Source organism: Exophiala spinifera, assembly GCF_000836115.1.
Source record: "Exophiala spinifera strain CBS 89968 unplaced genomic scaffold supercont1.1, whole genome shotgun sequence".
NCBI classification, from domain to species: domain Eukaryota; kingdom Fungi; phylum Ascomycota; class Eurotiomycetes; order Chaetothyriales; family Herpotrichiellaceae; genus Exophiala; species Exophiala spinifera.
In genome coordinates, this window is record NW_015622513.1 from 4,263,398 (window position 1) to 4,289,611 (window position 26,214).

Below are 26,214 nucleotides of genomic sequence, written 5' to 3' on the forward strand. Positions count from 1 at the left end.
CTCTCAGGACCCTCGTCGTCGCTCAAATCTTCCATAATCGAAAAACTGACATACAATGATCAATCGTGCTCGCAATGGCAGGTCACCTACTGGCTGGTGACCACCCAGCACTTTGTAACCACATTACGTTACTTGATTGTATTACTTAAAGACATCCTCTCTACCGTGTACATCACACGACGGTTGCAACGGTGTGGTCCTTAGTGCTCGGTAGCACCCTCCCTACTATGGAAGACTCGCACCGAAAATCCATCAACTCATCTTAACACCAGACCAACAACGACGATTACTTTACTGGGGACCATTGCCTCTCAGGTCCAAGCGATTGGTAACGACAGTTCTGCTGGAGTAATACATTCCACAGCCACGGGTCCTTGCGGAATCCTCCGGCAATCAGGTACCGAGCGATTAGCCAAGTGGGTGCTTTGTACGACCATGGTTTGTGCCTGAGCCTGGCCTGGTGGTGCTTCGACACTCACAGGCAGCAATGTGACATTCGTCAAACGACTGTTTCACACTGACGTCCGAGGAGAGAACAAAAAAGAATAAAACTTGCTCCAGCAGGGAGGCAAAATGCAACACCATCGCCAGAAGCAACGATACGAGAGATTGACACGTGTGTCATCGATGAAAGATGCAAGGTACTTGTCCCATCTCGCGGTTCCTGGTTCGTGGGGGATTCGCAGCCCTGATTGACCTCTGCTTCTGCTGCCTTTGCAAATCGAAAGGGTAATAGAAACTCGCAGCAAATCTGCCAGCCCGTCCACCACGCCCTCCACGCCCTCCAATCGCTAACCCAGAAACAGAGAAAAGAACCGTCGGCTATAACAAGGTTAACACCGCAAAATCCAGCCATGTCCTTATTTCTCCGACATCTGGTTCGGGGGAATCAACGTGGAAATGGGTACGTCGGCAACCTGCTTACCTAGCGCAGCTGCGAAGTAGCTCGGCAAGTCGGGAGCCCACAAGGCCAAATTCTAAAGTGAACATGCTCTCTTCGGAGACGACCGACCTTTAAACTCGGGGCTTTCAACCTGGAATATCCACATGGAAATGTCCAGGCTGGCTCTGAAACTCGGCCGCATATGGGTACAATAATGCCATGGGAAGCAGTCCGAAGCACAGGCGGGAATGGCCGCCGCGAATTGCAGTCCTGGCCGAGCAGATGAACAGCTCTGCTGGCATTTCTCACCGATCCGCCATTAAAGTATATCGCCAACGAACAGACTGCTACTTTTCTTCTGCCAGTGCCTATTTCGCTGTCCAAACTCTCAAATGCCCAATCGGCTCACCTCCAACGATGGTTCTCTGGTAGGGTAGTGAAGCACGGCAAGCTATAGCGAGCATGTAGCCCACATTTCTTCACGCCAACAACTTTGACCTGGGCCTTTTGACTTTTGCAAACTTCGCGGACACCCTCGGCAGAGCCGGAACATCGGACCGCCTTCCCCGGCCACAGTCTGTTGACGTTTCCTTCGCCCGCGCGGCATGGCAAAGGTGGACGAGGCTACACCGGTCCGTCTATGGAATCTCCTGTTTCCACTGCCTCGTGCTCCTTGCGAAGGTCTGGGCCGCTAAGGAATTGTTCAGCCTCAATCAAAGGCGATCAGGGTTCAACTTACTCCGTACTCCGGAATGGAAAGCAACAATAACACGACTACTCGTGGCGTGCGCCGAGTACACAGGCAGAGATGATCTTTTACCCGAGCGCGTCGACAGCTGGCAAGGATTCTGCGTGCATCCCAAGTGTCCCTCGTAACGTACCTGCATCTTGCGACGAGGTATTTTATATTTAGAGTAGTGGGTATACGATGTGTTGCACCGACCAGGGACGTGGCCTCTCAGTCACCTTCACCGTCAACCTACCCATCCTGCCTCCTCGGGATAGGGCCTACTAGTCTCAACGCGTGTGCGTTGCTGTATCTACAGTAGTACTACTGACTGACTAGGGAGCCTAGAGCCCAGAGCCCGGAGACCTCTAGACGAGAACGAAGCAACCGCACTTGCTGAGCGGGCTGAACAGGCGTGTTCATTACTCGATATGTTCCTACGGGGTACCTTCGGGAAGAAGAAAATTTCACCGACATCGGAGTCTGCAGTTTTCCTTCTCAGTGGGCTCAAGGACCACTACTGACTATCCTTTGACACCGAACCCTTCAAGCACTGAACCTCGCTCACGATATGACAGTGAGCCCAAGACAGAAACTACTGCGCTGTGCGGGGGGCTGTAATAGCTGTGACACAGATAGCCAAATTGAGGAACCTCCTTTCTCCTTCCTGCAAGCTACCTAACTTAGTCTATATCTTTTTACTACTCTGCTCGTGCGCTCAGGGGCACAGAGACTCTTTTGTGGATAACAAGGGCACCCTCCCCCATTCTTCACTCTTTTCTCAACCACGAGCACGTCTACTCAGTGGTGGCCTGTTGCTGCTGTCTGGCCGTATAGTTACGCACCCACTCCACCGCGCGGGCCTGGACGTCCTCTACCTTGCGCTGGTCTCCGTGCTTCGCCTCGAACTTTTCCCATCGCTTGAAGAAATGCCTCGCCTGCTCCTGCTTGAGCTTCACGCTCAGGACGCGCTCGTAGGTCTCTCGCACCTTGTCATGGTCGCCCAACTTCTCCTCCTGGTCGAGGATGACGTTGAACAAGTCCAGGCGTTTCGGGTACTCGGCCAGCAGGCCCTCAAACAGCGTGCGTCCGCGCTCGGGCAGGCCGTTCTTTGACTTGAACTCCAGCAGTGCAAACGACTTCGTCAGCTCAAACCGCGCCCTGTTCTCTTCCTTCTTGTCCTTGGTCGTGGACGGCAGTGTCTTGGACGCACGGGGCAGCAGCTCTCGAGCCTCGCCGGGCTTGTTGACCACGTCGAACAAGAAGGTAGCATAGTTGACCCAAACGTCTAGATCGGCCTTGAACTTCTTGAGCATCTCGTTGAACTTCTCGGTCGCTTTGTCGTACTTGCCGGACTGGATGAGGATACTCGCGAGCCTGGAATAGATTTGTTGCTGGTCGTTGTACTCCAACGCGCGCTTGAAGATTGCGTCGAGACTCTCGTCGTCGCCCCGCGCGTCTTCGAGGTTGAGAAGCGCCGTCCAGACCTTCAACTTCTCCTCCTCGGACCCGGGACCCAGCCCGATGGATCGTAGTGCGCGCTCGCCGATTTCGCGCGCCCGATCGACTTCCTCTAGGCCGAGATGGAAAGCCATGTACTGAAGCCAAAGATCGCCTGAGTCGGGCTCGGCAAGGAGGAGTCGCTCAAAGTCATCTGAGGATTGAGGCCCATTGGTGTCAAGATCTGCTGTGCGGTCGACGACTGGCTCTGCTCGCTTCTTCTTCTTTTTCTTGTGCGCCTTGCTGTCTTGCTCGTCGTCGGATTCTGAGTCATCAGCCGCACGCTTTGTGGCTTTGGTGTCGACCAGTCCAGATGTTCCTGTCCAGTCAAATCCGCCGACACTGAGGCCTTGCGGCTTGCGACGCGCAGGTCCTGCTTCGTCGTCGTCGCTGTCCTCAAGCTCGGAATCATCGGCTTCATCTTCTTCTTCCTCCTCCTCGTCGGTGTCGCCGGCCTCCTCGAACTCGACTTGCACGGGGTCTTCGTCGTCTTCGCTTGCTTCAACATCCTCATCGTCAACATCTTCCATGATCTCGTCAAGGTTCACGCCATCCTCGTCGTTGTCGTCGGATGATGCCGCATCAGAATCAGCAGTGTCCGCGAAATAAGAAGCCTTCATGCCGAAATTCACCCTACGATTGGCAGGATCAAGCTTGAGCACCTTGGCCTTGACGGCGTCTCCTTCGCTGAAGAGCTTGGTGGCATCTTCAATCCTCTGCTCAGCAATTTCGCTACGATGGCAAAGGCCCCGAACGTTTTCAGAGTTATCGACAACAATAAAAACGCCAAAAGGTTCAGCCTTGACGACTTTCGCAGTAACAATATCGCCTTCATGCAGGTCGCCAAATGTAAGAGGCGCCTTGTAGTTCGGATCCAAGGCAGACTGCTTCAGAGTCATCTGGACATGACCAGATGCTTTGTCAACAAGCGTGATCTTGCCCTTGACCAGTTGTTCTCGCTGGAAATGATCCTTCCAATCTTTGAGGTATTGGTCTGACAAGTGGCTTACCCTAACAAATGCAGTGAATCCGTGGCCGAGCGTCACAAAAACTCCTTTATCAGTAATGTTGCAGATGAAACCCCGAACCACATCATTGACGGCAAGTTGGTCGATAGAAGTAATTTCAGGGTCAGTTACTGGAGATGAAGAGCTGAGGACTTTCGACCGACGTGTAGACAACGTGACTTTCTTGTTGGGAACGTCTACGTTGAGTACACAGACTCGAAGGACCTCATTCTTCTGGAATTTTGCCGTGTTGGCCTCATCGTAGTTGTCGGCAATATCAATAAGGTCGACAGCACCCACGACATGTTCGCTGAGTTGAACAATGATATTGCGATCAGTGATTTTTGTAACTCGGCCGGGAAGGATGAGACCCTTCGAGATGTCCTTAAGCGTAAGGGAGCCAACAGATGCATCTGATCTTGCAGTGAGATCAAGACGATTCTTTTCCGCATCCACAGATACAACGTGCACACGGAGTGCTGAACCGACAGGGAAATTTGCTTCTACATTCGATGCAAGAGACAGATCATCGGACACGTCTGTTATTCGAATTCTTCCCCGTACACTTGGGGATATGTTGACCCATAGACAATCTTCCGTGATATTGTTGACGAAGGCCAGCCATGAAGAGCCAACAGAGACATCTTGCAGCTTCAAAATCGCTTTACCAGGTTTAGTCACAGAGCTGGGTTTGCACGAAAGCTCGAGAACTGTGTTTTTTCCTTGTCGATGTGTCAGGGGCAAGAACCTATGGTTCCTGGTGTCGTGAGCTCCAAGGATCTTGACAGTGAGTTCTTGCTTAGGACTGAACTGCTTGAGCGGTCTTTTACGATTCTGGATATCTTTCCACTCGTCAAAGACTTCGGAGACGTCGATTCGACCCTGTACATTTTTTGCAAGCTCAACGTTGATTTGAGTCTCTTTCACGGAAATGATTCGTGCTTTTGTAATCTTGCCTACTGACAGATCATTTAGTGTTCTGAGACTCGTATCGATTGGTTCAACGACGTCTGGAAGTGGTAATGCCGAATCTTCGTTTGGTGGTTTTGATGCGCCGTTGACTATTGTGCTGTCCCTCATGGTGAGCCAGAATCGCGGAGTCGCCCCCTTATAGTCGATGGAGAGGATCCTTGCTGTAACAGGCTGAAATTTGGCCATGCCGAAGTCGGGCTGATCTTCTTGGTCAACCGGGACCTGATTTCGCGTAATAAGACCGCTAATATTTGCAGCAAAAGTCACAAAGACACCGTCCTCGGTGATGTTCGACACATACCCAGTGACGAGGGCGTTGGGTAGGAGGTCTTCGTAGCTCTTCAGGAGGGTTCCGTCCTGAGCTGCTTTGACTAGACTCTGCTTGTTTGTGAGCACGACAAGTCTCCTCTTCGCCTGCACCTGTAAAATAACCAAATTCTCCAGCTTTTGACCAACCCGAATCTTATTGAAGGCAGAAGCTCGCTTACTCGGCGATCCATCCGACACATGATCCAGCGTCAAGCGTGCAATAGAATCGGAACCTTCTAACCGTAATAAGATGTCGTTCTGCGATTTTTCAAAGACAGTACCGCTGACGAGTGAGCCGTGTTTCAGCGCAGAAAGAGCGCTCTCGGTCGATGGATTAGCATTGGGATCTCTGCAAGAGACCGTAAGGCGTCTTTCCTCCGCATTGACGCTAATAGCATTGACGGTCAAGACTTGTCCCACTCTGAAGTGCTCGGTTGCGTCTTTGATGTATGCTTCGCTCATTTCATGGACCGGAAGGAAACCACGAACTGGACCGAAAAACCGGACGACTGCACCAAAGCGATCAACCTTGGTCAATGTTCCAACGGTGGAATTCCCAACCTCAATATCGTCGAAATTGAGCCACGGTTTTTGATCACTGTTAACAAGTGATTTCTTCAGCGTCAACTTCAGCCGGCGCCTAGCTGGATCTGTTGATAGCACTCTTGCTGTCACTGTCTGGCCTACTCGGAATTTCTTCTCTGGATGCTTTAGGTCCACATCAGACATATGTATTTGTGGAACTAGACCACTGATACCTTCGGCTAGATTGACCAATAAGCCGGAAACACCATTGGAGCCGATGATAATCTTCTCGACCGTTCCTTTAACCACGGCTCCAAGTGGAACATCGTCGAAGCGAAGGAATGGTTGGCTGAGTACTTTTGGCTCAAGTGAGAGGACATAAAGGTTGTCGATAGGATTGTAATCCAGAATCCGAGCTTTGTGGTCAGTACCAAGCTTGAATGGGCCAGTGATTTCGGACAAAGTATCGATCTTTTCGTCAGAAAGACGCGAGATATGTGCGAAGCCAACATGATCCTCGTTCAACTGCAGGTAAACGCCTAGGCCGGGCTCTACGCGGACAACGGTAGCTTCATCTATAATAGAAGATAAAGCAAGCTTGCCATCTGCCTTGGTTGACAATCCATCGTCCGGTTTCATATCAATCAGATCCTCGAGCACTGAAAATCCTAGTTTTCTTACATCCGACGTTGGGAAGTTACAGACCAGTCGGCCTGGAATCTTCTTGCCAACTTCGAACTTGGCTAGGAATGCTTCCTTGTCCTTGTAAGAGCCTGAGTGCACTAGATCAGCCGTCACATCCAGCATACCCATGATCTTGCCAGCAAGACCGTAGTCAGGGCGGTGCGTGATCAATATCTCAGCCCGTGTCCCTGGGAGGAAGGCGTCAATGGAGGGTGCAGACTTGACAGTCACACTCTTTGAAAGATCTGCAGAGAGTTTCAAGACCTTGCCTTTCGAGCCACTCTCAATAATAGTGCACAAGAGCACAGTACCTTTCCGGATATCTGAGAAAAGTAAGTTATTCGGTAATTCCTTTTTAGGGATGAACCCGCGAAGTGTTTCTTCATTGTCGTTGAGAGCCAGGTCGACTGCGACGCCGGTGTCCTCAACGCTTCGGACAGATGTCTGGACCGTAGCACCTGTGGTGAGATATGTTCGCTTCAGGCCAATGTTGGTCAAGGACGGCTCAATGGATAGCTCTATACGCTTTCGAGCTGTTGGTCTGCCTGCGCCTCTTTCCTGCTCTGTAGATGTCACTGCTGCTCGCAGATATTGCCCAATTTTGAAATAGTTTGCGAGAGCAATGTCATTCACTTCGTCGTCGTTGTCCTCGTCCTCATCGCTGTGATCCGCATCTCCCTTAATCAAGGCCTGGATCTTCTCGCTGAATTGTGGGGAGATCGCGGTGAGAGGGACGTAGCCTACTAGGTTGTTGGGTAGAGCCAGTGTGAGCGTCCTTGTGCTGATCGATGTAATTTGGCCAAGGATCAAGGAGTCGGTAGTCAAGCGTTTGTAGTTCAAGCCACCAATCTGCACGTCAGGAGCATCGGCGGTCGAGCTTTCGGGACGACGTTTGTTCTTTTTGGACTTCTTCGCTGGCTTCTTTTGTTCGACGTCGGATGGGGAAGTTTGCTCTTCATCGCTTGTGTCCATTTGTGTAGATGTACCTCCAAACAAATCTTGACTTTTTCGTTCTCTTGCAACATCTCGAGTAGCTTTCACCTGAATTTGCTTTCGCTCCAACGGAGTGAGAAGGCCCGCACCGCCACGAGGGAACGCAGGTTGCTCTTTGGTAAGGACAGACACATGCTTGGGCTTCTGTGTTGTTTCTTGATCGGCGCCCAGTTTCTGCTTTTTTGTCTTCGCCTCAGATTTGGTCTCAGACTTCGATCGCTTGTTCGCTGTGCTTGCAGGAACTTCGTCCCCCGCCAGCTTCCTCTTCGAGGGGGCCATGGTGAATAACTTAAGGTTCAGGAGAACCTGGACTCTTCAGATGAGTCGGACGGATATCAAAGATTGTCCGCGGTGGTTGAAGGCTGCATCGCAAGCCTTCTCACACTTTTGCCGACACTACCTGGGCCAGTCGTGCGGGCTGGAAATTTTTTGGAGTTTGAGGACGTTTTTCCTTCTCGGAGAAAGACCCGCTTCCACCAATCATAGCATACCTCGGCTAACTTTCCCCAGTCTCGACGCGTCGTTCAACGGTCGCGCGTCGAGGAATCAATTAAAGCATCCATGCATGTCCGCCTCCCACTATTCTAGCCAACCTTTGCCTGCACCTCTACACCTCGACCGATGCTCTCATGACCATTTGGGAGACCAGTGCCACATATCACTCTACTCGGCCACATTTAACAGTCCCCATCCACTGTGCCTCGAGTCGCTGATATCTTAAGCCTGCTCTGAGTGTTTATATCTTGCCGTTACGTCAATGGTCATGGACCAGACACCAGAAAGACCTTCTCATAGTGAAACGGTTACCTTTTCTATTCCCGAAGATGCGGTTCGAAGTCCTCGCCGAAGTAGCCGTATCAAGAAGAACCCTTCCGTAACCCCAAGACGTTTCAACAAGTTCTTCACGCCCAGAGCTCGGAACCTCCAGCGAGCGGTTCGCAGCTCGAGGAAGGCTCTCCATGATCTTTCTGCAGCCACTTTGAACAGTCGAGCCGACAGTGTACATCGCCCGAGCAAAAGGAGGAGAATCTCGTTTTCTTCAGTACCGTCTCTGCCCTCGTCCCCGATTCGCAAAGGCCCTGCCTCCGTAGTCACAAACGCCAATGTTGAATTTCAAGGCCTGGGCCCGGCACCTGAGGCCTTTGCCGAGTGTTTTACTACAGACGACGATTATGAAGACGAGGATATCCCGGGCACGACCAGAGCACTCCCACCTCCTCTAATACCATATCGTGCCATCAGCACCTCAGCAGCGGCATTATCCAGACGACTCGGCGTGAGAAATAGGGTAGTGGAGGCGAATGGCAGCAATCTCTGGCAACATGAAACCGCAAATTTCTACAGTTCAGCAGATGATTTCTACTCCTACAACCGGCAGGTTGCATCCCTACCATTTTGTGCGACCGGCTTCAAGACCGTGTCTTTGGTCGCTGTGGGTGATGAAGACGGCACTGTACGTGTACACGATGCATGCAGTCAAGACCAGTCGTACAACCAAGTATTTCTACAGATGCATCCCCATGATAACGCAGTCATGGATTTGGAACTATCTGAAGACGATGCACTACTGGCTACAGCATCCGGAGATCAAACATGCCGAATTATTGATATGAAGCAGCAAGTCTCGACGCACACACTCGTCGGCCACACCGGTTCGATCAAGCGCGTTCAATTTCAGCCAGGCTCCGGAAACAATTTACTAGCATCATGTTCCAGAGATGGGAGTATTTGTCTTTGGGATCTGCGTTGCGCCAAAGCGAAAGGCTCGACGATGTTCCAAGAACTCCGACGTGAAAGTGCAACCTTTCTGGAAAGTAGCAGAGAAGTGAACACGATCAACGACATCCGTGACGCGCACACGGCTCGCAACAACTTGTCATCGAAAGGCCGTCGCCAGCACATCCCAATCTCCGCTCGTAGCGACTTTGCAGTTACGACCTGTGCCTTCATCAGCGCCAGCCGACCCCACCTCCTAGCCAGCGCGTCTGAAAACGACGCCGTCATCAAGCTCTGGGATATGCGTACGTCTTACAAACAACGCTCCGGCGGACCCAATCCGATCTCTGCCACCCTCGAGCCTCAGTCTCACCAGAACCACCGACAGTTCGGCGTTACCTCAATAGCGATGAGCACCGACGGGTCAAGACTTTACTCCCTCTGCCGCGACCACACCATCTACGCATACTCTACAGCACACCTCGTCCTCGGCAGCGCGCCTGAGATGGCCCTCTCGTCATCTGCATTGCGACCCGCTCGTCAGCCCCGCCAGCCCGTCCACGGACTTGGGCCTTTATATGGCTTCCGGCACCCGTCCCTACGCCTGCAGACGTTCTACGACAAGCTTGCCCTACGTCACATGAGCAATGACCACACCGAAGTCCTTGCCTCGGGAAGCAGCGAGGAATGTGCCGTCCTCTTCCCCACGGACGAACGATACCTCAACAAGGCTGCACGCCGACAACCAGAGAATGCCACACTCGCACCCCGTCTACGCCGTGCTACGTCGTCGTCTTCGAGCAGTGACGCACCGTTGCCCATCTACTACCACGGCACCGCCCTCGTCAACGCCCATCGCAAGGAAGTCACTGCAGTGGCTTGGACGAGGAATGGCAATCTCGTCACCACCGCGGACGATTACACCACGCGCTGCTGGCGCGAAGATGCGGCTCAGGCACGCATGCTGAGACTGAACAGCGAGCGTGACGTGCGTAGGTATCAGAGTGGCTGGGCGGAAGTGCCGGCGCGGTACGATGAGGATGACGACGAGTTTTAGAAACGCAGACTGATTGGGCAGGCTGGTGGTATTCAGGAAAGTGTAGGAATCAGTACATGCATCTGTACACGCAATGCAAACACGAGCCAAGGTCTTGTTTGCTGTGCGGCTGCCCTACCACTTGTTTTTGGCCTTTTTAAAAATTCACTGTCTTGGGTATCACGTTCGTTACTTTGCAAGGGTAAGCTGCACAAAGTGGCCACTGGAATTTTAGTTTGGGATAATTTGTCCTTTCTGTTGTAGAGACCGTATACACAATGGGCTCTTCAGAAGAGAGATCTAAGCAGCGTAGGTGCTTCTTGCAAGGAAGGTGGCCTCATAGCCAGGTTCCCATTTCCAAATACCAAAATCCGATGCTTGTGTCACACAATATGGTAATGCTGTCATTGCCGCCATTCATGCTGCTCGTTGTAAAAATACATAGGCTTTGAATTGAAAACAAATCTAATCCATGTGCGTGAGATACGCGCCCAAAGCAAGAAACCCAACGACAAAGTTCATAGCAGTTTGTTTTATTCGTAAATCGTTACACCTTCTCCGTCCTTTACATTCTCTTTGGCTTTGTGCATCAACGTGGTGGCAGCATGGGCCCAACCACAGTCTCCTAGAGGAGTTAACGCCTCAGCGTACCACCGCATTTACATTCACGGATTTGTCGTTTCAAATCAGCGTTCTCCTGGAGAAGTCTGTAATTGTCCTCCTCGACACGCATCAGTTCGGCCTTGTAGTGTTCCAAGCTCGTGGGAAACACAGCAGATGAAACTGCCTCGCGTGTGGGCAAGATACGAGCATCCGGGCTTGGGCTTGGGACAGATCGGCTTGTTGTCGCCGATCCTGCGGTCAACGGTCTCTTGACAACTGATCCAGCAGACAAACCCGAACTTGAAGTAAGAGGTCTGTTTTCGTCGTTGCGTGAACTGGCTCGGGCCAAGTTGCTGACCTGCTCCGGGTCCTGCTCAGATAGTATACCAGCTAGGCCTGGTCGTGGAGTCTTCTGCCGACGGCTCAAGCTTCTTCCCAAGCTGGGAAATAGACGTGGAACCTCCCGTGTTTTGATACTGCCTGTCAAAGCGGGCGCTTCTCGAACTGTACCATTCGACCGCGTCAGGCCTGACAGCAGTTTTGTTGGGGAAAGTCCCTTCCTGCGCGACTCATGCTCAATGCGGAGAGAGTCTAGAATCGTTGAGGCAGCGGGTTCCATTTCACATATTTCGGCAATGATCTTCCGGGCCTTCTCGAGAGTCTTGATCGCTACCGTAAAGTTGGGAGGCACATGCGGAAGCATGGTGTCGATGTACAGGCCGTATCTGGATATACGTTGTGCTGGCTCCATAAGCAGCGACGGTGCTTGTTGGATCGAGGTCGTGCCTTCCTTCAAAAATTGGTCCAGATTAGAGGCCACTTGAGAATGAAGGTCGAGATACTCTCTGTACGGCATTGGAAATTTGGGAAAGTGGTTAAGGAGAACTTTGGCAAAGCTGTAAATTCCCATCGGATCTTTCGCGGTTTGAAGTAGCTGCGGATGTTGGGCCGCTCGATCAAGGAATGTCAAGGCTGCATCCTCTGAGTTGGAGAGTACCGATTCAATGTCATCCAGGAAAGCTAGATTCAAGTCCTTGATTTGATCCAGTAACGAAGGAAACTGGATCATGGCATTCACAGCTTTCTGGTTTCGGGATCCTTGCAGTTTTGAGCTCAATGACTTTTGAGTGCGGCCTTGGTTGGTAACAAGGTCTATCAAATCTTGCAGCCTAGTGATATATCTGTCTTCAGTGTCGACAAATTCGCACATCTTAAACCGTAGTGACTCCAGCTGGTCCAACGAATGCTTTGGCGCTTGTGAAACGCTTCCTTTCCGGACTCCAGGAGTAGTAGCTGAGGGAGATCGCTTTGCATTGCCACTCGGTAACCTTCTTGAGGGAGTGAACACATTGCCAAGTCTATTGGTGCCATTACTGTTGGCCTCGGAGGGCAAGAATGAAGGCCTCGTCTTTCTGATCGACAGGCCAGGTTTGACCGGAGTTGGCGGCGTTGATGGCCGCTCTTTAGAAAAGGGTCTGAGTGCTTCAATAACTTCATCCGCATTGATGACTCTGCTCATTCTACCAGTAACTTGAGCCGCGTGTGTTTGCCCCCATTTTAAAGCTATTCCATGGTGCAAATTCTCGTCGGCAATGGCATTCTTGACTTCAGTTGGCACTTCGGAAAAGTATCGACAGAGAGCGAACGCAATACCACGAAAGACATCATCCCTCTGCTTGTCTTCTGGAAGCTTGTGTACTGCAGAGTAGTAGCTACTATTCGGAGCGACCGAGAAAGCACCGTAGCTCTTGAAGCCTGCTGCGGAGAGAATCGTGGTGCGTATTCTTGAGGTAGAAGCCAACGAGCCTACAGCCTGTACAGGCCAGTAGAAGACAAGTATGCGAGGGAGGTACGGAGGATCTTCTGCGTAGTAGACGGTCGGTATGTCTGAGGGGTTCAGGACGGCCGAGAGAGCGGCCAGATTCCCCGACTTGGACATGGCTGCTGAAATTCGCGATGGGGTTAAGGTGAGGCAGGAGAAGGTGCACAGACAATCATCGCCAGAGTGCGCAGACAACGAAAAGGATAGGAGCCTGCAGTATAACCATGCCCGCTACAGGATGCGCGAAAAAACGCGTTGTATGATATGCTACCATGCAATGTGGTGTGTGGTGAGCGTGGTTGTAGCACGAATACAATGTTTTTCTGTGTTGATGGTTTTCCTAGTCGGGCGACGGAGATCGGGGCTACTTTGATCCGGCCATGAGTTGAAAACGAAGGCAGATGTCACTCTGCCGGCTACAGGTATCTCAACAGGACAGAAGGAGGGAGAGTCCTCAACTCAGTCCAGGATACCTGATACAGCTAGCACATACTGTCTGTGTTCATTCCCACACCCTTCAATCTGGACTTATGATATCTGTCCCTGCTATCGCTATTCTCTTTGTGTGAAGTGTCCTCCCGTTCGGCGACTTTCGATCTGGTCATTTTGCTCAACTCGATGGGGAACGTGCTTCCGTCGAAACACACCAAAGAGGGCGCCATCCCACACTGCATATCTCGGCTGCACGTCTCCTGTCCGACGCTTACAGCATCAACTGCGAGCTTTTCCCGTTGAGATCGCTCCTGGTGCCTGAATGACCCGAGCCTCAAGCTAGTATGATACGCATGAACCACTCATCACTCGCCTGCCTTCGGAATTTGCCCCCAGAGTATCTAGTCCGTTTTGGAACCAACTCATGGGCATACAAAGTTCCAGCGGCGTTCAACATCAGTGCTGTGAATATGTCAGCTTGGTACCTCCGAACATCCACGGAAGCAGAGAGAAGTCCGCCCCGGCCTAGCTTCACGTCTCTGTCCCCGCCGAGAGCAGCATTCGCAGCTGGAACAAGCCTCCTCCTTACAGTACGTGCAACCGACCAGCCGCGTCTCGGGGCTCATGACCGTTCCACAAGCTGAACCTCATACGAGTTATTAGTGGATGTTTAGTTCTCAATGCCCCTCGTCACTCAACTTGTCGTCGTCATTGTCAGCACTACATTCTCCATTTCTCCCCACACTTTCCTGCGATGGCCTGACTATTCCCTGTCATGAAAACTGCCGTGGCTTTCGACTGGCTTATCATTCGATGGCGGCGTTCCTGATCTTCTTTGGCGATGCCAAAGGGTCTAGTTTTGAAATCTCTGATGCAAAAACATGTTGACAGATCATGCATCCACGAGCCCCTTCCCACGTCCATCTCTGGGTCCTCCCGGACACCGATGCGTGGGATGCTCCACAACGTCCGCCGCTCAGACTAAACTCGATGACAGTTTGTTGGTTTTGTGCTCGGCAACGTTTTTGAGGTGTCTGCGATGGCTTATTATTACCTCAGCCACTTTGCTCCGGAAGTCATTAAAATATCCCAACTTGATTAGCACACATCAATTGCCTTGTTTGGTCAAAGGTAAAGTGGAGTCAGAAGCCTGCACGTACCTCTTCGAAACGAGTGCATGACGGCTTCCCATCATCACCATATATATCACAGACAAGTCTTACCCTGTTCCATTTGGACTGCCTTCCCGTTCCTGAAAAGGACAAAAGCCTTGCTAAAAGAAAATCTGCCAATATGGGGTCCTTCGATCCTGCCGGAGTACCAATTTACGATATTCGCTCAGACAAGTCGGACCAGTCTCTTTTAGAGACACTTAGTCGCTCGTTGAATCCTGTTGATGGAGAGGCTCGCACATTTCCGACTTTGTTACTATATGATGGTATAGAGGTTCTGGCTATGTGAGACAAACACTAAACAATCACAGAAAAAGGATTGAAGCTGTTTGAGGAGATCACCTATGTGGATGAATACTACCTTACCAACGCTGAAATCGAGGCCCTGAGTAGACATGCCAGTGCCATTGCCTCACGGATCCCAGCAAACGCTCGTTTAGTGGAACTTGGAAGCGGGTGCGATCACAATCACAAAGTGATACTTTCGCACCAATACTGATCGGTGACAGAAACCTCCGTAAGATCGATATCTTACTGAGAGCGTTCGAAAAGGCCCAAAAGCCCGTAGAATACTACGCACTAGACCTTTCTTTGTCAGAGCTCAAGCGGACATTTTCCGAACTCGATGTCACCGCATATCGATATGTCACCTTCAATGCCTTGCACGGCACATACGATGACGCTCTGGACTGGCTGAAAAGGGTTCGGAAGGATGATCGAAGCACTTGTATAATGACTATGGGTTCATCGATTGGCAACTTCACGCCCGAGAACGCTGCTCGATTTCTTGCCAACTTCAAAGAAGCGCTTACATCGTCGGACTCTATCCTTGTAGGAATCGACGGTTGTCAGCAACCAGACCGCGTTTACCGAGCCTATAACGACACTCCGCGGGTTACGGAGAAGTTTTACCGCAATGGCCTATCACATGCCAATGCTATCCTCGGCTATGATGCATTCAAGCAGCATGAATGGCAGATCGAAGGCCTTTACGATGAAAAGCTCAACAAGCATCAGGCCTCATATGTTGCTCTGACAGACATCCACACTGGAAATTTCTCTTTCACAAAGGGTGAAAAGATCCATCTGGAAGACGCCTTCAAATATTCCGAAGCGCAAAGCGCTGAAATGTTTCATCAGGCTGGACTGATTCCGCAAATGGCGTACACCAACAATGCTAATGACTATTGTAAGCCGCATTAAGAGGAATATCGTAGCTCTTGCTAATAACTTACAGTCATTCATCTTCTCTCTCCTGCCACGATTAATTTTCCTACAGATGCTGCAGAATTTGCCGCAAGCCCTGTGCCAACCTTGAATGACTGGCAACAGTTGTGGGCTGCGTGGGACATAGTCACCAAATCCATGGTCCCAAGAGAAGAGCTTCTGAACAAGCCCATCAAATTACGAAATGATTTGATTTTTTATCTGGGCCATATTCCCACATTTGCAGGTAAGTACATGGTTCCTGCGACGCTTCCCTCGTCGATGCTGAGATTTCATCATAGACATTCATGTCACCAAGGCTACAGGTGGAAAACCTACCGACCCTGCATTTTATTGGACAATTTTCGAACGAGGAATTGACCCTGGTAGGTTTGCACCGTCATGCGTACATGACTATTCCACTAATGCTTGGCCAGACGTTGATAATCCCGAAGTATGCCACGACCACAGTGAGATTCCGGACTCGTGGCCACCGCTTGACGATATCCTCAACTACCAGAACCGCGTACGAACTCGAATCACCGCGAAGATCAACAATGGTGAAGCTTTCACCGACCGCAAACTCGGGCGAGCCCTCTGGCTAGCCTATGAGCATGAAGCGATGCATCTGGAAACATTCCTTTACATGCTTCTCCAGTCTGAGCGTGTTCTCCCGCCCCCGGGCGAGTGTGTCCCCGATTTCAAGCCTCTAGCAGCAGAAGCTCGAGCACGCCGTGTTCCAAACAAATGGCACAAGATTCCCGCCAGCACAGTCAAGATTGGGCTAGACGATGCTGAGAACGACGACGGCCCGGATAGGTACTTTGGCTGGGACAACGAGCGCCCTTCACGCACCGTTCAAGTCCACGAATTCGAAGCGCAAGCCAGACCGATTAGTAACGGTGAATATGCGCGATTCCTCGAGATCACCAAGCAACAGGTTCTTCCCGCATCATGGACTGCATCCCCGTCATCGTACGCAAACGGTACAAACGGCGGGACCAACGGCAACGAGGATACCACGGATACTGCCAGCCTGTCTTGGGTTCAAGGGAAATCAGTCCGTTCCGTGTACGGCCTCGTCCCACTCCAATACGCCCTTGACTGGCCTGTCATGGCATCGTACAATGAGCTTGCAGCTTATGCCGAATGGTCCAACGGGCGGATTCCGACCGTCGAAGAGGCGCGGAGCCTGTATCAGTATGCGCACGGTCAGCAGGACAGCACCGTGCAGAAGGTTTCGAGTAAATTGATCTCAGCAGTGAACGGGTATGAAACTACTCTTTGATTTTGTCCTCTGAGGAGTTGTCTTCTTTTTCCTGATACGTCGATCTCTGGTGCTAACCCTGGCAATTTCTAGGCATCTCTTGAACGAGGGCGTTGAAGAAACACCACCACACGACCCTTCGCTTCCCACCGGCGCTGCCTCGAACGGCAGAAGTGCGGCAAACCCACGATCCAACCTCGACCCAAACGATCTCTTCATCCCATTGGCCACTCACAACGTCGCGTTCCGCAACTTCCACCCGACCCCTGTCACCGGCCACGACAGGCTTCGCGGCCAGGCCGACGCCGGCGGTCTCTGGGAATGGACGAGCACGACCCTCGCGCCTCACGAAGGCTTCTCCGCCATGAAGCTGTACCCTGGATACACGGCGGATTTCTTCGATGACAAGCACAACATCTGTCTAGGCGGAAGCTGGGCCACCGTCCCGCGCATCGCACTGAGAAAGACGTTTGTGAACTGGTATCAGAGAAACTATCCCTATGTGTGGTGCACAGCCAGACTTGTCAGGGACACGCCTACCGCCTAGTTTATTGAGTGAGGCCCGACGCCTACAAAAGAGAGAGAGAGAGAGAGAGAGAAGGCACAAGAGGCAAAAATTGAGCACGGGGAGGCCTCTGAAGACATGGCATGCAATGCAGATTTGGTGGAATGATGGGCAATCTGTCAAAAGAAGCTCGGAGGTACTCGTTTACATGGACTCTCGACTTTGTGATATGATGCGCACTTAGTATTCTCGTCGCCGGATGCACCGTTCAGTCTGCCTAGGAGATGGATGTCGGAGAGTTGGTACTGTACGAGTAACGAGACCAACTTACGTGGAGAGGAACACATCCACACATCGACCCCCCAGCCCTACGAACATTCCTTTACAAACAAATAACTATACATAGGTAGCAAACTCTATATACACATCCGAATCCGTAATTGAAGCATTCTGGCGTGTCTGTGGCGTTCTCTCGTATGTCGATCCCCAAAGAATTTAGTGGACCTTTGTTTGCCCATTTCTCGATTTTGTATCAATCTGACCCGGGTAGTAGGGATCCACCGGATGGATGGCCTGTACTGGTACTCCGTGTAGAAGTAACCCATCCTGACCAGGATGCGACCAAAGTCCGTCCCTTTACAGATCTCAGTCAAGTTACACACGGCGAGGGAATGACGAGGCAATCAAGTTGGTACGGGCTAGATGGGCTGATATCATCGTACGTGAGAAATGCCGGACATTTTTTCTGATACTGCCGCATGAAAGCCCATATTCGGTACCTGTATTCGATGGCCTTTGTTGGCCGAAGAGCCGTCTTATTCTAGCTGACACCTAATTTCCCAGAAGCACAGGCTGGTTCCTCAATCCTCATCCACGACGGGATTCTGCGTCAGACTGGTTCGCCTGCGGCAGGCTGCAGAAAAAAGGGGACCGGCGAAACCACCACTGCGCCTTTGCGACACTGAGAGTGGTTCTAATCAGGTCGAACATATAGCATCCGAGAACAGCATCCTTTGTCTCGTGCCCGGACCTTATCGACTGTGATCAGTTCCTCCCCGTTAGAGGTCTCTCGACTCATCTCATCGTAAAAGGTGGATCAATATGTCTTCCACTCCTTTGTCAAATGTCTCGAGCAAACATTGCTTCACCCATACACCAGGCCACTTTGTCGGTCAGATTTCTCAGCTCATTGTTCAGCAATGGTCCTCTGTCGAACGATATCAATGGAAGCTGGCCTCTAGCTTAGGGAGCGGTTTGCATTGCTCCCCTCAATACTTATATAGCTCGCAGAGACGGTGGGAGTCGGCATACAAACACTGGAAGGACAAGCAGATATATCGTGTCCGAGGAGTTTCCGAACGCGACCACGACCACGCGTCCTGTAGAAGTTCACTGTCTCCAGGCATCCTTCATCAGAGAGATCGGGCAGCAAAGGAAGTGGTATTCACTCCAATCCAGGTTTCACCAAGCATCACAACAGTCGCATCAACCATCGTCGCGTCTAGCACGTCACAAAGGATCTCTCCAAGACTTTCCCATCGTAGTGACCGCCGGTATCTGTGTTTGACATTCAGCCTATACTCGCCTCGCTGGGGTATCGTTTCGGACACCACCAGGTCATCAAGACGTGACAGAGAGATGGACCCTTCAATTCCAAACAACCCCTTTCGATGGGAGGCCGCCTCTGGTCTTGGTGGGTCCCCCAAAGAATATGAATGGCATAAGCACTATATGACAAGAGTTACTAACCTGGGGCCCAGAACACAGTTGTTGGAGCTGCTCGATGAAAATGAGTAACCCAAATGCACGCCAGACTTGCTATGGTGTCCACTCAATTCCGTGCTACCGATACCACCAAACAATGCATGCAATTGGGACCAGTCATAAGTGTGCAGCTTGTGTTTCAACAGATGAATACCACCACAAAAGGCATAGGACAGTGTGTACCTCCCATCATTGGACATGATCGTAGATTCACTGACCCACTGTGTAACAGATCACAGAGCTTGTGGTTGCCTACCGACAGGCTGTCGGAGAAGATCCAACGGGACTTGCGGCTGAGATCGAACGCCTAAGCCTGGAAAATGCGGCCGAACAGCCTCACTTTCACCGATTTGCCGATATTGCTTGGGAAGATGACGAGGAGGGTGCCAATCAAGAGGACGACGCAAGCACGAATGAAGGAGCTGAAGAAGAAAGGCCCAGCTTGAATGAGCCAGAGCCAGGCAACGCTTCAGAGACTGTCGCAAGTACAAGCACGGCCGGTGACAATGAGGGCTATCCACAAAGGAAGCAGAACAAGGCCGAGGTCCGCGCTGCCAAAAAGGCATTCAAAGCTGAAAGGTCTTGGGCAAAGGCGGCGAAAAACCAAAGGAGGCAGTCCGTCCCAGTGCGCAGTGAGGACATCGAAGCTGTCGAGCGTGTCCTGCATGGTGAACATGCCGCAGAAGCTGCCGCCAGTCATCCTCTCGCAACAGACAAGACTGTTGAAGACGTGATCAACAGAAATCGAAGCTTTGTGGCAAGCATTGAGGCACACAAGAAGCAACTCCTGTTCAGCATTGCTCGAAAGCGCAGGACTGGCCGAGAAAGGCAGAGGTCGAGTGGCAACTGCGTCAAGGGAAAGAGGAGAAAGTCAGAACTGTCTGAGGAGAAGGAAGCCGATATGGACGACCTTGTGACTGCTGTTTTGGCCAATCTCGGCATCGACCCTGCGCATATCGGTCACTGTGGCCCAGGTTCTGGCCCGAAGAAAGGGAACAAGGGTGCCGGCGGCGATACAGGTGCGTCTGCGGCAGCGATCATTGCCAACTTGAAGAAAGAGATCAAAGAGGATCTCAGGACATTTGAGCACGAGCAAAGGGAAGTCTGCATCAGGGCTGGTGGATTTTGGAGGTACGTGGGCAGCAAAGTGTTTGAAAGGATGACAAAAATCGCCCAAGAGGTGGATTGGAAGACAGGAAGAAAGTTGAAAGAGTAGAGGAGCCATTGACGTTTGAATATCTGGACAAGGCGTCCTCTTGAATGGTAAATTGGATATGAACAAGATGAGCGGGCGATCTCGAATGGTTTTGTTCTGACTACTTTCTCGGCTCCGAGTTGTTAACGATGTCTTGCTCGTGCTTGTATCACTTTCGTAATCATGTTGAGATTGAAGTGCCTGCCGTATGCACCATGTTCCTCGCTGCGCTGGACGCTGCAGCCTTTCCGCAATAAAGGAATCAGAGTGCTGGAATAGACTCCCGAAGGCCGCCGTTAAAATTCCAGTCGACACAGTGATACCGTCCCTCCTACACATTTGACAATGTGGTTTGCATCTCGGGTATCTCTCATGCACACCGTTCACCGATGAATAGCTTAGTGCTGGCTGGCTGTAATGCAAACTTCGACTGAACAATTGCAGCGGCGGCTTTGATCTACTTTCGGACAACCTGCAGCAGTTGTACTTACTTTGTCGTATCCTTGTTGAAATGGCTGTCCTGGGTTGGATGGGTGCCCGGTAGTGGCTTTACTTTCAGGGCGGTCCAGGAAAATGGCATTTCTGCCTCCTTGAGTCTCTTCATAGGCCTCTGATAAGTGCGGACTGTGATCGAATCTTGCACCTCATGTGATCAGAGGTAGAATCCGGTATTCTTATACTGTTCAGAAGGGTTTGTCCGCTTCAGCTCTTCTCGTCCATAACTGCAGCAACTTTCTTGTCTTCGAATCCGAGAAATCGTCCCAAGATGCCACTTGGCTTCGGAACAGGGCACTCTCGTGCTTCTCTATCCGCCTTCTCTAGCATTTCTGCCTCTCTTTGTAATTCTCTGAATAATGCGGCTTCTTCCTCTAGGTTCTTAAGGTCCGCGAGACCCTTCCGTGGTGCTCTGGGTTGAGGCTGAGTCGTTGTCCTCTTCAGGTCTGATATCTGTTCTGCTGTCGAGACAGGTTGCCCGTCTCCTCGCTGCCGCCTAACTCTCCGAACTGGTTTCCCATCTTCATCAAACTGTATTTCTGTGTCCGCGTACCCCCGTCGCGGCCGGGGGCATGGAAAGAGATGTGGAATGCCAACAACAACAAAGGAGGCGAGAAGAGTGCCGGCAAAGAGTGTAGACGTAGCCGTTGAGCGAGGGTGTAAGTGGGGAGGCATCTTTGAGCAGTAGTAGTATGGCCGGTTCTCAACGGAGCCAGTGGTGTGAGGAATTTTGAGTTAAGAGCAGAGCATTGAGACTGTATGAAGCTGCACCGGGAGGATTTGAAGAGTACAACCTGATAAGAGGTCGACAATGCCCTGCAAGAGGAATGGGCCTCTTGGGCGAGGCAAAGGACTTAGGACGCGACGGGAGTGAGCGAGCGAAAGCTCTAGCTTAACTCGACTTTTGAGGCCGTTGACCTTGGGAAGCTTCACGAGTCCAGAATTAACGGCATGGAGATTGGTTGGTGGCTGGATGGCTTTGGCGATCGGGATCTAATCTTATCTCATCTGGCTGCGCTCTTCAGTCTCCGCGATTCTGGGCATCGCAGCGCATCTCTACCACCTCGTTGCAACATAGACATATCGATCGGAACTCAAACACACAGACATCTACGAGTACCTCTTTGACGATCTACAGAGTATTCGTAAACTGCCGGGGATAGTTCTGCCAGAGTCACTCCCTAAATCGTCAACCTGCGAACTCTCAGGTCTTGAACGAGCAGGTCTCGCGCAATTTCGCCCGCCACCACCATCACCACAAAGCTCGAATAAGACCGCATCTCCCACACCCATGCGGAGGAATTCAAGGTAGCACGTATTGGCTCTGCGATGAGCGACCTCGACAAGTAAGTTTCGTGGCTGTTTTCACTTATTGACCCCTTCTGACTCTCCCAGGGCCATCGCGCAACTGCGCGCATGCAGACCTATTCCCGAGCCTCAAGTGCGCGAACTGTGTTACAAAGCGCGCGAACTGCTCATAGAAGAAGGCAACGTCGTCACCGTCGATGCTCCGGTCACGATATGTGGCGATATCCATGGACAATTCCATGACCTCATGGAACTCTTTCGTGTGGGAGGTGATGTCCCGGACACAAATTACCTGTTCATGGGCGACTTTGTCGATCGGGGGTTCTACTCTCTTGAATCATTTCTTCTTCTATTGTGTTTGAAAGTCCGCTATCCCGATCGCATTACACTCATTCGCGGCAATCACGAATCCCGGCAGATCACCACGGTATACGGCTTCTACGACGAATGCATTCGCAAATACGGCAGTGCGAATGTGTGGCGGTACTGTTGCGAAGTCTTCGACTACCTTGCGCTCGGCGCACTCATCCTCGGCGCAACCACCGACGTACCACCGTCAACGTCTCAGTCATTCAACGACAATACCCAGTCCACGCTCCCGCCCGACGACGACGATGATGTCGAGTCAGAAGTGTTGAATGCTAACGGCGATCTCATAAGCAAGACTCTCCGCCGGCAATTTGCTGGCTTAAACCTCAACTCCCAATCCTCCGTAAACGCCGGTCGCATATCACCCGCTCCGGACATGGACGTCCCTTCGCCGCTCGATCCAACCTCATCTCTCCCCTCGCAAGGCTCTCCAGGGGCATCGCTATTCAACCCACCCACATCAACAACCGGCGCAGTCTTGTGCGTCCACGGCGGTCTGTCACCTCTAATCGACACAGTGGATAAAATCCGACTAATAGACCGCAAACAAGAAGTGCCGCACGAAGGTGCGATGTGTGACCTCCTTTGGTCCGACCCCGACGAGATTGAAGGCTGGGGCCTGTCCCCTCGCGGCGCAGGTTTCTTGTTCGGTGCGGATATTGTCCGTCACTTCAACCACACGAACGATCTGTCGTTGATCGCGCGAGCCCACCAGCTCGTCATGGAAGGATACAAGGAGATGTTTGACAAGACAATAGTAACAGTCTGGTCGGCGCCCAACTACTGCTACCGATGTGGCAACGTCGCTGCCATTCTCGAACTCGGCGAAGACGGGAGCAACGGCGGCTGCATCACCCGCGCGAACGGCGACCAAGGACGCAGGGAACCGGTCGGAGGAGACGGCAACGGTGGCGGCACCGGGGTACTCTGGAACCTCGCCACGCCAGGACGGCGGTACAGGGTGTTTGAGGCCGCGCCGCAAGGCACAAGAGGCATGCCAGCTAAGAAACCCGTCGGCGAGTATTTCTTGTAACAACACCGCACTACCTTTGGACCAAGGAACCTACCTCCCTACCTCGGTTTAGCCACACGTCCTGCGTCCCTAGCCCCCTTTTTCTTTTATTTCCTTTGCCCGTTTCCTTATTCCTGCTGTTGTTTGGTGGCGGGGAGAATGGGTGGATAGCGTATAGCTTTTTCTTTTTCTTTTCAAAGCTTTCCTTTTTCAGAGAGAAAATCCCTCAGCGAGGTCAGCCTGGAGTTGCTCTCCCAACGCCCCACCCCCTCTCACTGGGTGCTTACTTCCCTGGCGCTGTGCACGGGACCAGAAAGAGAAGACGAATACAAAATAAACAAGGTTTTCATGATGAGAAGCGGTACATACACTTGTGGTCGGTCGTGGTTGTGCCTGTAAATTTTCGAGTCCTAGTCTTGGGGAGGTGATTGATCATGGATGTTTCGGGACCGAAACCAACAGGAAAGGAATTCACGCATCTGTGTGCCTTTTTTCTCCCCGTATTCCCACCAACCGAACGACTTTACATCCCCAGTCAGTGTCAAGTACGGTGCTAGAGGGGCAAGTGGCACCTCTGCCCGTACGACGTCGAGCGTGACGGCGACACGTACTGGTAGGTGTGTGTGGAGGTGTGATCAGCGTGTCGACGATGTTGGAAGGATCGGTGCTGGGTACTTTTAACGACTGACTACAACCTACATGCCCTACCCCAGCTCCAAAGAAGGACCTTTCAGGAGCTAAATCGCGGATAGAGAGAGAGAGAGAGAGAGAGACGGAGAGGGGTAGATGAGTACTTGTTTGAAATCTAACGAGGTCATGCCATGCCGTGTCGTGTCGTGTCTATACTATCAACTAAGAACAAAACATTGTGTCGGGGTATCTGTGGATCTGTTTCCAGTACTAAACAACAAAAAATCCAGGGTCGAGTTCGGTAGGCAAGTAGTAGTAATGTATCGAGGGATCGGCTCCTTCGCATCCTTCTCGGTCCAATTCGCACATCTCAGTAGAGTCCGAATCACAAGCACACACACACACACACACACACACACACACACACACACACACACACACACACACACACACACACACACACACACACACACACACACGTCCGCATAGTCCGAAACCATATTATGGCGAAATAAAAAGGTTTGCAAATCAAATGCATTTAGATCGTCGAGGGAACTCTCATCTCATCTTTTCCCTCTTTTGCCCGTGCTCGGCGTCATGTCTTCCTTGACCTTCTCCAGCATCTCACGGGCCTGGCGTTCTCTCTTGACGAAGGTGCCAGCAAAGGTGGCAGGTAAAGGCCGCGCGCTGTGGGCGTGATCCGCGGCAAACTCCGGTCCATTCCAGCCCTTGGTCTGGCACAACTTGACCGCCTCCTCAAGCAGACCCTGGCCAACCCCTTTGCGGCGGTATCGACGTTTGACGGTCCAGCCTCGTATCACTCCCGTCGTGGGCGCACCCTTGCGTGGCTTCCGTGGACCGCCCCCGGCAGGTGTTTCTCGTTCGCCTCGTACGATGACCGTGCCGATTACCTCATCGCCGAATCGAGTCAAAAGAATCTCGTCAGCGTCTCCGACAGCCAAACCATCATTGGCCTGGCGGCCTTTGTTTAGCCACTTCCATGTGCCTATGTTCTCGGCTTCGTCAATGTACCCGCCCGTGAGCCACCGGATGCTGACAAGGATGGCCATGATGGTTCCGGCACTTGTAGTACCGATTAGCATCCAGTCCGACCGCTGGCCCTTGTACAGGTATTGATAGACCAGGCCGAAACAGAGAACGAACGTGCCGAGCGTCAATGGATGGTACATGATGGCGCTGGACGCGACTTGACGCTGCTGAGCGACCGAGTCGGCCAACAAGTGCAGGGCTTCAACCTGGTCATCCTCGCTGACGGCAGGTCGGGTGGTCAAGTCGGGGATCGAATCCAGCGGATTCTTGGACTCAACCGCCGCGTCTTCAGCATAGGCATAGACCTCGCCGGTCCCAAGGGGAGAAGGTGAGGGAGGGGGAAGACCGCCGCCGGAAGAAGACATGGTGGTCGGCCGTAGGACGTCTGGCGTAGTAGGGAGAGACGGCGGGATGAGATCGGGGTCGAGAACAAGATTGGCTCGTAAAGTGTTGAAAAATGCTGTCCCAGGTACTGGTCAGAACGTCTTTCTCTTTCACTCTCCTCCAGTCTGCGGTCGCGTGCTCACCAGCAGAAGTTTTGAAGCCTGGTATACGGTCCCCAACTGCAAAACCGCCTGGGCGGCCCGTCTCGTGAAGTAAAGCGGTTGAAGGAGAATAATGTACAGCCCTGTTTATGGCGAAGAAGGAAGAAGCAGAAGTCAAGTAGGTTGCCGCCGAGGGTTGAGGAGGAGTCGGAGGAGACAGGTAGAGGTGTTCAGGAAGTCTCAGATGATGGTGCCGGCCCATGATCTGAAAATTGCTGGTCGTCCAGCCACAATTGGCATGGCCGACCAGCGGAGAAGGGAACAGAAATAAATTAGATGGACATGAAAAGTATAGGGACCGTTAGCCCCAGAATAGACGGCGAAAAGGACAAGGGAGGAAGAGAAAGAGCCAGTCTATTTGAGCCTGGAACCGTGAGGAGGAAAAAGACGTGAAGGATAGCCCTTGAAGAGGGGCAGAGGGGGTCTGCCTTAGTAAAGCACGTTGACAATTGCGGGCAGAAGACTGGACAGGGCCAAAATAGTGGAA

General features: G+C 51.9%; 8 protein-coding genes across 8 annotated transcripts; 4 read left to right on the top strand and 4 right to left on the bottom strand.

The window, feature by feature from the left end:
* Positions 1-2,407: 2,407 nt before the first annotated feature.
* PV08_01564 (uncharacterized protein) lies at positions 2,408-7,879 on the bottom strand (the record flags this gene model as incomplete). The annotated part of the gene is made up of 1 exon (XM_016375925.1): positions 2,408-7,879. The coding sequence occupies one exon, from the start codon at positions 7,877-7,879 to the stop codon at positions 2,408-2,410; it is 5,472 nt and encodes a 1,823-aa protein (XP_016241201.1).
* A 484-nt stretch (positions 7,880-8,363) lies between these two features.
* On the top strand, positions 8,364-10,373 carry PV08_01565 (uncharacterized protein; the record flags this gene model as incomplete). The annotated part of the gene is made up of 1 exon (XM_016375926.1): positions 8,364-10,373. One exon carries the CDS (start codon positions 8,364-8,366, stop codon positions 10,371-10,373), a length of 2,010 nt encoding a protein of 669 aa, XP_016241202.1.
* Positions 10,374-10,986: 613 nt separating this feature from the next.
* Positions 10,987-12,894, bottom strand: PV08_01566 (uncharacterized protein; the record flags this gene model as incomplete). The annotated part of the gene is made up of 1 exon (XM_016375927.1): positions 10,987-12,894. The coding sequence occupies one exon, from the start codon at positions 12,892-12,894 to the stop codon at positions 10,987-10,989; it is 1,908 nt and encodes a 635-aa protein (XP_016241203.1).
* Positions 12,895-14,502: 1,608 nt separating this feature from the next.
* PV08_01567 (uncharacterized protein) lies at positions 14,503-17,401 on the top strand (the record flags this gene model as incomplete). Its single annotated transcript, XM_016375928.1, has 7 exons — positions 14,503-14,647; positions 14,693-14,837; positions 14,891-15,570; positions 15,619-15,834; positions 15,890-15,973; positions 16,025-16,856; positions 16,948-17,401. 7 exons carry the CDS (start codon positions 14,503-14,505, stop codon positions 17,399-17,401), a joined length of 2,556 nt encoding a protein of 851 aa, XP_016241204.1.
* A 1,760-nt stretch (positions 17,402-19,161) lies between these two features.
* PV08_01568 (uncharacterized protein) lies at positions 19,162-20,339 on the top strand (the record flags this gene model as incomplete). Its single annotated transcript, XM_016375929.1, has 2 exons — positions 19,162-19,302; positions 19,356-20,339. 2 exons carry the CDS (start codon positions 19,162-19,164, stop codon positions 20,337-20,339), a joined length of 1,125 nt encoding a protein of 374 aa, XP_016241205.1.
* Positions 20,340-21,020: 681 nt separating this feature from the next.
* PV08_01569 (uncharacterized protein) lies at positions 21,021-21,488 on the bottom strand (the record flags this gene model as incomplete). The annotated part of the gene is made up of 1 exon (XM_016375930.1): positions 21,021-21,488. The coding sequence occupies one exon, from the start codon at positions 21,486-21,488 to the stop codon at positions 21,021-21,023; it is 468 nt and encodes a 155-aa protein (XP_016241206.1).
* A 654-nt stretch (positions 21,489-22,142) lies between these two features.
* Positions 22,143-23,523, top strand: PV08_01570 (serine/threonine-protein phosphatase 4 catalytic subunit B; the record flags this gene model as incomplete). The annotated part of the gene is made up of 2 exons (XM_016375931.1): positions 22,143-22,159; positions 22,209-23,523. The coding sequence occupies 2 exons, from the start codon at positions 22,143-22,145 to the stop codon at positions 23,521-23,523; spliced, it is 1,332 nt and encodes a 443-aa protein (XP_016241207.1).
* Positions 23,524-24,695: 1,172 nt separating this feature from the next.
* PV08_01571 (uncharacterized protein) lies at positions 24,696-25,929 on the bottom strand (the record flags this gene model as incomplete). Its single annotated transcript, XM_016375932.1, has 2 exons — positions 24,696-25,642; positions 25,710-25,929. 2 exons carry the CDS (start codon positions 25,927-25,929, stop codon positions 24,696-24,698), a joined length of 1,167 nt encoding a protein of 388 aa, XP_016241208.1.
* Between the last annotated feature and the right edge of the window lie 285 nt (positions 25,930-26,214).